Genomic DNA, 11,380 nt, shown 5'->3' on the forward strand with positions numbered 1-11,380 from the left:
ATAAAGTGGACCAGGTGTGGAAAGCGGCCACACCTGGTCACTTTCCTGCTTCCACTGGTTGGCTCTACAAAATTTTTCATCCTCCAGGTGTTTCTTCGGCTCATAGAGGGTGAATGCTGAATGTATGGCTTCTCTCCAGTGGCTTATGTAAATAAAGCTCTATTCATGAATGTTTGTAACAAGCACTCATAATAAATTGACCAAATTCCCACTTAGAGCCAATGGTGAAATGAGTGAAACATTTCTGTTTTCCTAGGAGAAGAAATTTAGAGCATGTATGCGGTTGGCTGGAATTGTGGAACAAGGAGGGTCCGAATTAGCTTTGCTGCCCACTTTGAATCTAACAGTCAGAAGGAGTCACTTGATTGAAGATGTTTTGAGTCGCCTAAATCAGTTTGAGAATGAAGATCTGAGGAGAGAGTTAATGGTAAAGTATAACTCTCTATATTTTTGCTGCTGAGAGAAGGAAAACATAAAAGGATAGACAGTGGGTCTTGCAGAGAAGAAAGAATCTCCCTTTGCCGTGCAGTGTTGCCCTGATACCCCATGTAGCTGTGATTTGCTGGGAATAGCTGTGGGCACTTAGTTGCCCTCAGGCTGAGGAGCAGCAGTTTGAAAGGGTTGTCCTCCCCCAGCCTGGGCAGCTAAAAAGTCCAGAACTACCCTTAAGAGGTCCGGTCCCTCCTGAGACCTGACCCAGCCTAGCTAGTCACCCCCTGGGGAGGGTTCCAGTGAGATGAGGTTGACACAGAGATTTGAAGATTAGTTTCTGCTCTCATACATGTACCCAAATTGCTTTGTGGAAAAGAGAACTTCCTCTTTATTAACTGTAGTTTTTTGAGGGTGTTATTGTAGAAAGCCCCATGTTCTGAACATAGATGATCTCTGGTTTAGTTATTCTATAACTTGTCTTACTAGTAGATATTGGACACAGGATAATAATAATATCTAGTGAATCTGGTGAACATTTTCCTTGTGCCAAGAACACTGTGAATGCTTCACAAATATTTATATAACCCTTTTAGTGACACTGCATGGAAGGTTCTGTTTTTCCTTTGTTTTGCTGATGTGGAAACTGAGGTACAGAACAATTAGGTGACTTACCCAAGGGCAATCCAGCTGAGAAGTATCAGAGCTAGGATTTGGGCCCAACTGTTAGGCTCCAGACTTCCCATTTAATCACGACAAAGATTTGCCTGATGATATTTATTAGAATGTTTTAATAGACCTTAGTTTATCACTTATCCTACTCAGATTAAAGAATGACTTGACTCATGTTCAAGACACTATTTGAAAAGTATGTTGCACTGGGATTTGTGGTTAGAGGTAGCATTGCCACATATTTTTGCATATAGGTAGTTTTTAAAAATCTAACAAACTCATTATTTGAATCTTAACCTGTGATGTCAAGCCTGCCCACTGAGTTATTTTGGTTCCATTTTTATAGTTCATTCATCCCTTTTAAACATTTAGGTAACATTTGATGAGCAGCCACCATTTTCCAGACTGTGAGAGGTGTTTTGCATATGTTTTTCTGTTTAATTTTCCTGATAATCTCGTGAGAAAACTGAGGCTCTGTGACATGAAGAACCTTGCCCATAGGAAGGGACAGAGTAAGGATTTGACAACTTAGATTTTACTTATTTTTTTTAGAGAGACGGGACAAAGGGGAAGGGAGAGGGAGAGACTCCCAAACAGACTCCACACTGAGGAGGGAGCCCAACACAGGGCTTGATCCCAGGACCCTGAGATCATGACCTGAGCTGAAACCAAGAGTTGGACACTTAACTGACTGAGCTACGCAGGTGCCCCAATACCTCGTCTTCTAAAGATTTTGAATAATTTACTGAGGTTTGAAACTTGGATCTCTAGAAAATAGAAAAGGCATCCATCCATTTAAAGCAGTAAAAGGAGATTTTGGGAAGTGCCATGGAACATCCCGAAGGCAGCGTTGAGCAGGCCTTTGAACAGGAGTGTGCATCAGTCAGAGAGAAGGTAGAGTGGAGAGGAAGGTTAAATGGCTACAGGTGGTAAGTGAAGTTTAAAGAGAAATCGAGCATCCAGGGAAAGCGGAAAGGCGGAACTAGCGCAGAACTGCAAGAATTTCTGGCATTAAAGCAGCAGGAAAAAGAAGAGAGAAATAAAAAACCTAGTTAATGCTTCATAAAAGAAAGTAATGGAGAAAACAGCGTGAAGAAAGAAGAGGGGATCAGAAGTATAAAATGAGCTCATGAAATCAGGGAGAGGAGACGTGCGAATGGTCCTCGGAATTCAGGGGTTCACATGTTCTTGGTCCTCTTGAAGAGAGCACTTAAGTAGGGAAATAGTTTTGGAAGTTGGGGTACCTGATTCTCCAGAATTTGGTGACCTAGAGTAGAAGCCAGTATTACCTGTATGAGACAATGGCATTGAGATTTTCTTCTTTTAAGAGTAAGGGAGACCTCAACACATTTGTACACTGAAGTGACGGATTCTAAGAAGGAAGGGCAGGAATGAGTGAGTATTTGAAGGAGCAAAGATGGGTTATGGTAGAATCATCCTAGGTAGAGATTGGTGTCCCTGGGTGCCTTCTCAAGAAGTAAACAACAAAGCCAGTAGGTAACTTATGTGTGCTCCGGTTTTTCAGCCTTTGAAAACCCAACTATTATTTATTTCTTTATGTTTATTTTCATTTAACTTAACGTTCCTTATTACATAATACCAATTGAGGTCAGCTTAGTAGCTGAAGTTATCAGGCTCTGAGACTTGACAGATACAGTATTAAATCTAGGCTGCACCCCTTAGCTGTGTGTGACCTTGGGAAGTTAATATTTAAGTTCTTTTTTTTTTTTTTTAAGATTTTATTCTTTGACAGGCAAAGATCACAAGTAGGCAGAGAGGCAGACAGAGAGAGAGGAAGGGAAGCAAGCTTCCTGCTGAGCAGAGAGCCCGACATGGGGCTCAATCCCAGGACCCTTGGATCGAGCCCGACATGGGGCTCGATCCCAGGACCCTGGGATCATGACCTGAGCCAAAGGCAGAGGCTTTAACCTACTGAACCACCCAGGTGCCCCTGTGTTTTAAATTCTTGAAGCTCATTGCCTCATAGAATTATTGTGAAGATTAAACGAGTAAGATGCTTAGTGCTTACCAAATACTTGGGTCCATAAATAATGTTTACTCTTATGATTAATAAGTGAGTCTTAATACAGAGCAATACTGAGCCCTGGAAGTGATATATTATTTGCTGTGTTTCTTCAGGTTTCATTTAGTGGAGAAATTGGACATGACTCTGGAGGAGTCAAGGTAGAGTTTTTCCACTGTCTGTTTGAGGAGATGACCCGGCCAGAATATGGGATGTTCATGTATCCCGAGGAGGCTTCCTACATGTGGTTTCCTGTCAGGGTGAGTCCTCTCCTTTTTGCTTACAGTTATCAACATAGAAAAGGCATGTCATACACCATTGGAAATTAGGTTGTCTAGACATTTTCATTTTAGGAGAGGAGTTATTGATACATATAATTACGGAAATAGCCTTCAGTTTTAATAAGGTGATTATTTTCTTTAAAATGGAGTCCCCTTTCCCTGTGTTCCCAATTCTGCCCACACAGGAAAACTTAAACAGTGTATGTTTTTGACCATTTATAGAATGTTTGGATAAAAAGGAACCCTTCCTTTCCCAGGTGCCCATTTTGTTTTTGTTCAGTTCTATTTTTCCTTGTGAATTGAAAATTTCTTTTCAAATTTTCTTTTGAAAGCATTAAAAGAAAGTGAAAACTTTAGTTTATGAGGGTTTGCTGCCCCTAATGTGGTTCTATTAGTGTCCCTATGGCAGAGATTTAACTTGACTTAATGACTGCACATAAACCCTAAATATTCTTATCGCAAGCTTTACTTTTTTTTAAGATTTTGTTTATTGAGAGAGAATGTGTGAGCCAGCGGGGGGAGGGGCAGAGGGAGAGGGAGACAGAGAATCTCAAGTAGACTTCCCACTGAGAGTGGAACCTGATGAGAGGCTCCATCTCACAACCCTGAGATCGTTACTTGAGCAAAATCAAGAGTCAGAGGCTTAACTGACTGAGCCACTCTGGGGCCCCGCAACCTTTTTGATTTTAATTTGCGATTTGACTTTGTGAAAGGGAGAAAAGGTTTAGGTAATATGAATATTCCATTTTACTTGTAAAAATTAAAAGACATCAAATTTTTTTTCTCTTTTCAGCCTAAATTTGAGAAGAAGCGATATTTCTTCTTTGGGGTTCTTTGTGGACTTTCCCTATTCAATTTCAATGTTGCCAACATCCCTTTCCCACTGGCCCTGTTTAAGAAACTTTTGAACCAAACACCATCATTGGAAGACTTAAAAGAACTGAGTCCTGTTTTGGGAAAGTAAGTAACATAGTTCTTTTTCTAGAGCTCTACATAATACGTATTTAGATATAGGTATACCTCGTTTCATTACCTTGTGCTTCATAAATAGTATGTGCTTCATAGATAGTAATGTTTTTTTACAGAGGCGCCTGGGTGGCTTAGTGGGTTAGGCCTCTGCCTTCAGTTCAGGTCATGATCTCAGGGTCCTGGCATCGAGTCCCGCATCGGGCTCTCTGCTCAGTGGGGGACCTACTTCCCCTTGCCTCTCTGCCTACTTGTGATCTTTCTCTCCCTGTCAAATAAAAAAAAATAGTTTTTTTTTAATAGATCGAAGGTTTGTGGCAACCCTGTGTTAAGTAAGCCATTTTTCCAATAGCATTTGCTCACTTAGGGTCTCTCTGTCACATTTCACGGTATTTCAAATGTTTCCATTACTATTCTATTTGTTTTGTTGATCTGTGATCAGTTGATTACAACTTGCTGAGAGCTTAGAGGATGGTGAGCATTGAAGTATTTTTATTTTTATTATTTTTTTTTAATTATGGTAGTCACCATACAGTACATCATTAGTTTTTGATGTAGTATTCCAAGATTCATTGTTTATGTATAACACCCAGTGCTCCATGCAGTATGTGCCCTCCTTAATCTCTACCACCAGGCTTACACTTCCCCCAAAACCCTCAGTCTTTTTCTCGGAGTCCACAGTCTCTCATGGTTCGTATCCTCCTTTGACTTCCCCCTCCCGCATTTTTCCCTTCCTTCTCCTTATGTCCTCTGTGCTATTCCTTATGTTCCACAAGTAAGTGAAACTATTTGATGATTGAACATTAAAGTATTTTTAAATTAATGCATGCACATTTTTAAGACATAATGCTGTTACACACTTACTATAGTGTGGTGTGAACATATCTTTTAAATGCACTGGGAAACCAAGTAATTCTTTTTGACTTGTGTCTGCTTGGATAATTGCTTTATTGCAGTGTCTGGAATCAGATCTGCAGTAACTCCAAGGTATGCCTGTAAATAAACACACCTCCCCACCCAAAAAGCATTTTCATGTTCAGCAGCAACATTCTAGGTACCTTAGGTCAAGTATTATTTTGGGGAGAACTGTTAGATAATAATTTAACTTTTCAAATTAAGAGAAGTTGATTTCCCCTATGATTGGTCCTTAATGCTTATAATAATCTTTGAACCTTGTGTAGAAACAGTCATGGGCAGAGCACAAGTTATACCCTGTGAATTTGCAAGTGACATTTGTTTTAAATCTTGTTTCTTATCCTCACCTTTAAAGTGAAAACTTACTTCTAAGTTAAAAAGCTAAGCCACCACCTCACAAAAAATACTGGTAATAGAAAGGGGTGATATTCCTGCTGTGTAAGTGCTCCTCAACATCCATAAGAAAATGGACAAATAAAAAGGAAGTTAACCCACAAAGGAGTAACAGAATGGCTTCAACTCCCCAGTGCTCATGGAATGCAGATGAAAATCAGAGGCCAGTGTGCTGCCCATTTACAGTGGTTGGAAATACTGATGCTATATGGTGTTTGCCAGGATTTGGGAAAAGGTTTGCTCTAATTTCAGGGGTTGGTAGTGGACGTATGAGTTGGTGATTCCTTTTCAGAGAACAGTGTAATCGTACTTACCTGAATCAAAAATGTATTTGCCACTTTAGCCTAGCAGTTTTGTCTCTAGACATTTAATTTCAGAAATTATACAATCATGAAAGGCTGTTTCCATACTAATGTATATTGCTTTACATAGTTCATAATCTGTGGAATACCTACATGTTCTTTAATAAGGGAATTACTTATTTTTGGTATATTTATGCAGTGAAATCCTATGTAGATTTTTAAAAGAATGAGAATGGTAGTATGGTCTTTTTTTTTTTTCTTTTCTAAACTGCGCAGGCCAGTGGGAGAGAGGGAGAGTCTCAAAGCAAGCCCCTGCAGGGCTCAGTCTCATGACCCTGAGATCATGACCTAAGCTAAAATCAGGAGTCAGATACTTAACAGACTGAGCCATCTAGGTGCCCTGATCCTATTATTATTATCCCCACTTCACAGGTGAGGAAACAAACACAGACAGTTTGGGTAGCTTGTCTGAGACCCCATAGTGACAGAACCATGAATTGAACACAGTCTGGCTCCAGCGTCCAACTATTAATCATTATTACTAATTATACTAATAAGATAAGGAAAAACATCAGAAGCACAAGATTGGGCAAGGAGGAGATAAATTTATTGTTTTTTACTGAAACAGTGAAAATTACCTAAATAATGCTTATGCCTAAGAAGACTTAATACACATCAACTTAATAAATGTAAAGATCATTAAATCTGTATCAGTGTTCCTTATGCTTTTAGGTCTTCAGAATCTTTAGAAAGCTGTATTAATTGAGGACAGTACAGTGTGGGTCCAGGTTTTCAATGGAAGAAAAGTGAGAGTTCAGACACTGATCGAGGCGCTTGTGGAACTTGCTGGAGGTAGTATACTGAATTAATGGGAACAGGACTGTCAGTTCATGCATATGGGAAAAAATAATCATTGATGCCTTATGGTGTATGCAGAAATCAGGTTCATGTGGGTGAAGGACTTAAATAGTAAAGCAAAAATGTTGAAAGTATGGACAAATATCTTCCTTGCTTTTGCAGTCTTTTTTTTTTTTTTTAAAGATTTTACTTATGTATTTGACAGAGATCACAAGTAGGCAGAGAGGCAGGCAGAGAGAGAAGGGGAAGCAGGTTCCCTGCTGAGCAGAAGTCCCGACGCGGGGCTCGATCCCAGGACCCTGAGAACATGACCTGAGCCGAAGGCAGAGGCTTTAACCCACTGAACAGTATTAAGAAAGACAGCAAAATTACCAATATTGAAGGAAAGACAATAAGTTTAACTGCAGTAAGATTAAAGAATTTATCTGTTCTTCATGAACTACCTTAACAAAAGGGGACAACACTCTCTTTTTTAATTAAACATTTAACAATTAAACATATGACAACTGTTACTTGTGACATATTTTGGGGGTGGTAGAAAAATGGGATAGGGGAGGTATACAGGTAGGTGTAAGATACTAGCAATGTTTGAAGAGGCAGGCTCCTAAGTATTCTTTGTAAAAACACCCCTAAATTAGCACATAAGCCATATACATGGACAGATAATGACAAGAGTATCATGAACAAATTCCCATCACTCCCTCTCCTCACCGCCCCCCCCCCCCCCGCCAAAACCTATAATGAATAACACATGGTCTGTTTTTCACAATTGTGTAATAAAAAATCCAGGGGGAGGGGATAGTCAGCTGGGACTCCACCTTCCAGAGGCCTTCCCCGGTGACACATCCCTTTAACAAGAGTTAACCAAGGCTGTATGTGGACACTTAACAGAGTTTCTGCACACAGCTCACTGTACTGTAGGGAGGCTTCCATCTGCATAGCTTACCTATGAGTCTCAGTGTATTGACAGTAATGTCTCAGCTTTCATCCATTATTGCTGCCTCATTGGGTGCTTGATAGATGTTTGTGGAATGACATGAGAGAATGAGCAAACACAATGAGACATAGGACTTTATAATTTCTTTTTAAGATTTTATTTATTTGACAGATCACAAGTAGGCAGAGAGGCAGGCAGAGAGAGAGGAGGAAGCTCTCCACTCCACTGAGTGGAGAGCCCGATGCAGGGCTCCATCCTAGGACCCTGGGATCACGACCTGAGCTGAAGGCAGAGGCTTTAACCCACTGAGCCATCCAGGCGTCCCAGGACTTTATAAATGAAGTGCCATAGGACAACAGAGGGTGGAGATATAAAAACACTGGCTGCTTTCCATCATGTTGGTGTAACCTGCATTCTCACAAATGTCTTGAAACAGTTAAAGTAGTTGATTGTCACATCTGTCTTAAGCTTGATGATATTGGGACAGTAGATACAGAGAAGGTGCTCTGACCTTCTCATTCCTTGAATTTCCTAAGTGATACCTGACATTTAAAAGATTATTGTTCTGTAGGTCCAGTTCAAAAGCTTAAATAAAGGTAATGCTGATTTGAATGAGTTTCAGTATCAGATAGGTTATCAGTCCTTTTCTGTAGAAACGTATAATCACTGAGTAAAGGAAGGTAGGATAAAGGGAAGAGAGCTTGCAGAATTGCAAATACTCAGAAACTTCACGCCTGTCAATGAGGTCTGGCTATCAGTACACAGAGAAATGGGCATTGTTAACTAGTGACCGGACCTCCCACCTTCAGAATAGTCCTGCATTTGACATTTATTTAGATGATGTGTCCAGTGATCATAGTTACTGACTTTTAAAAAATAAAATTATTTATTCTTTAGGAGTTTGCAGACGCTTCTGGATGATGAAGGTGATGACTTTGGAGAAGTATTTTATATCTATTTTAATGTGAGTAATGATAATAACCAGATTACAGATCAGTTTTAATCAAATTAATCCTTTACATGTTCAGATTCTAGACATACCACTTTAATAAAAGGACAAACTTCTGAATTAATGCAAAAGTTTTTTTTTTCTTCACTTTTTATGAGCTGGGCCTATCAGATTTTTCTACGAAACAACACCTAAACATAGTGGCTTAAACACAATTCATTGAGTTTCTGGCCTGAATCGACTTGCCTGGGCTGAATAGTTTCCACCTGCCTTGCTCGTATACCCAGTTGTTGGCTGGGTTATGGAATGTGGGCTGAAACAGCTTTTCTGTTCTAGGGGGTCTCTTGTGTTCCAGTAGTCCTATCTTTATAGAACTGTCATAGGATTACAAAGAGTGGGAAGAGATGGCAAGCCTCACCATACAAGCTTCTTTTTAAGCTTTTACTTACAGCATATCCTATTGACCAGAGTAGCTTACATGGCCACAGCCATATGCAAGGCTGAAGAACCGAAGTCCTCCTCTTGATGGGGGGGGGGGGGGGGGGGGTTGGGGGTGCTGGGGGGTTGCACAGCTATTGCAAAGTCACACTGCACAGGGGCTTGAATACCAGGCTGGGAAGAAGTTGTGACCGTTTTTGCAAATCTGCCATTCTATGTCTAACTATATAAAGTGACTATTGAAATGTGGCATTTGCCCAATTTTTTCAGTATGATAAATCAAGTTTTTTAAAAATTAATTTTTCATTCTGCATGATAAGATAGTAACTTTTTACGTGCACATTTTGTTTGCATGACAGAAATGCGTACTTTTATAAGATCTTGAGAAAAAAGGTATGCTTTAAGGTTTTTTTTTTTATAATTGCTTCGGATTATTTTGGAGACACTATCTGAGTTTATTTGTGGTTACAGGTGCATTGGGACAAAAATGATACAGACCTAATTCCTAATGGAAGTTGTGTCATTGTTGACCAGACTAACAAGTACGTACAGAGAAGTGAAATATGTTTTGTTTATACACTGTTTATTTCACTGGGCTCTAAAAATGTATTAGAGTTCTTACCAGTTAATCATTTTTTAATAAGACAGTGAGGTGGTGTATATTGTGTGTACGTGTGTGTCTCCTGGAGTTTATATTCTGGTAGGAAAGGAAATAGCTTTCGCAGAGGCCTTCCCTTATCGTCCTGTCTAGGTTTATACCACTAACTTCTGTCTCTGTCTCCTTACCTGTTTCACTTTTTCTTTTCATATCACCCATTAATACCTTTAGGATTACTGCTTGCCTATATTTCCCCAATAATAAATAAGCTACTGCTGTGAGCTGCATGATGGCAAGGACTAGTCATGTTCATCATGGTTCATCTAGTACCTAGAAGAGCCACTGGTCTGTGGCAGGCACTTAGTATTTATAATGTTACTACATGGTACTGTGGTGTTTTGAGTTCTCAGCCCCTTAACAGGATTCTGTTTTAAAGCCACAGTGTGGGATGAGAGAATATTCCACCAGTAGTGGGTTAGAGTGGCAGAGAGATGCCACCAGATGCTCATTCTGGTATAAGCCAGCCAGCTATTTTTCCTCCATCTTTGCATCTTTATTTTTAAAAAAGAACTTCGAAGTCTGACATACAGAAAAGTATACATGTAAGTATACAGATCAAGAAATAGAACATTTCCAGTTCTGTAGTATATTTTATGAATATTCTAATTCACCTATATTATCACTGATAGACATACTGAGGTTCTCTGCCTCTTCACAACTACTTTTAGCCTAGTCGCTTTCCCTGAATCAGCAAATGGCCCAGAGGGAAAAACTGCAAGTAAAATGCCGGGCTCACTTTGCAGGGCTTCCCCTCTGTCTTAGTAGTTCAGAGGCCTCTTGCATCTTAGGTTTGGAAGCCTAGAGCTAGATGTGTTTTTGTATATTCTCCGGCTTTTTCTAGTTCTTCTCATTGGGAGTATTTGGGTGTGCTATCCCATCATAGCTAGATGTAGAAATCCCTTCTCTATTTGTGCTTAACCACAAATACTCACATTAACTACTGTCATACATTCAGAGAGTATGGAAGACCATAAAATAAAATGGGAGAATTTTCCCATCTCCCAAGCCTGTTTTCCAGAGCACTATCAGCAGGTCAGGTTTTACACTTCCACACTTTCTCTGTTCTAATCTGTGTCCTTTCTTTTAACTGTGTGACCTTGAGTTATTATATAACTTCACCAAGAAACTTCTTTTCTTTAATAAAATGTCCTAAGAATCTGCCCTGAGAGTTGTATGACAATTAAGTTAGAGATATGAAAAATAGCCAGGTGCATATGGCTATTTTTTGGCACTTAATTGTTAGGTGTTTTAGTTCTCATTTTATTTTTGGCTTTCTGCCCATCTTCCCTGCCCCTGCTAGTTTCCTTCAGGGTACTGCAGTAAACTGAAATAATTTTTTGTTTCATTAAAGGAGAGACTATGTTTCTAAATATGTCAATTACATCTTCAACATCTCTGTGAAGGCACTTTATGAAGAATTTCAGAGAGGATTTTACAGAGTGTGTGACAAGGATATTATTGAGTTTTTCCATCCGGAAGAACTAAAGGATGTGATTATTGGAAATACAGATTATGACTGGGAAACCTTTGAGAAGGTATATCGTAAAGGCCTAGAAGTT

The 11,380-nt window shown here is 39.6% G+C and overlaps 1 protein-coding gene across 2 annotated transcripts in view; it reads left to right on the top strand.

The window, feature by feature from the left end:
- HERC5 (HECT and RLD domain containing E3 ubiquitin protein ligase 5) overlaps positions 1-11,380 on the top strand; it is a 41,491-nt gene that overhangs the window by 28,627 nt on the left and 1,484 nt on the right. For both annotated transcript variants that reach the window (XM_032332852.1, XM_032332851.1), the window contains 6 exons: positions 257-427; positions 3,241-3,384; positions 4,199-4,365; positions 8,674-8,740; positions 9,635-9,705; positions 11,173-11,356. In XM_032332852.1, the coding sequence (XP_032188743.1) occupies positions 257-427; positions 3,241-3,384; positions 4,199-4,365; positions 8,674-8,740; positions 9,635-9,705; positions 11,173-11,356 (804 nt within the window). The remainder of the gene's footprint in view (positions 1-256; positions 428-3,240; positions 3,385-4,198; positions 4,366-8,673; positions 8,741-9,634; positions 9,706-11,172; positions 11,357-11,380) is intronic.

This window comes from Mustela erminea, chromosome 2, assembly GCF_009829155.1.
Source record: "Mustela erminea isolate mMusErm1 chromosome 2, mMusErm1.Pri, whole genome shotgun sequence".
Lineage (NCBI taxonomy): Eukaryota > Metazoa > Chordata > Mammalia > Carnivora > Mustelidae > Mustela > Mustela erminea.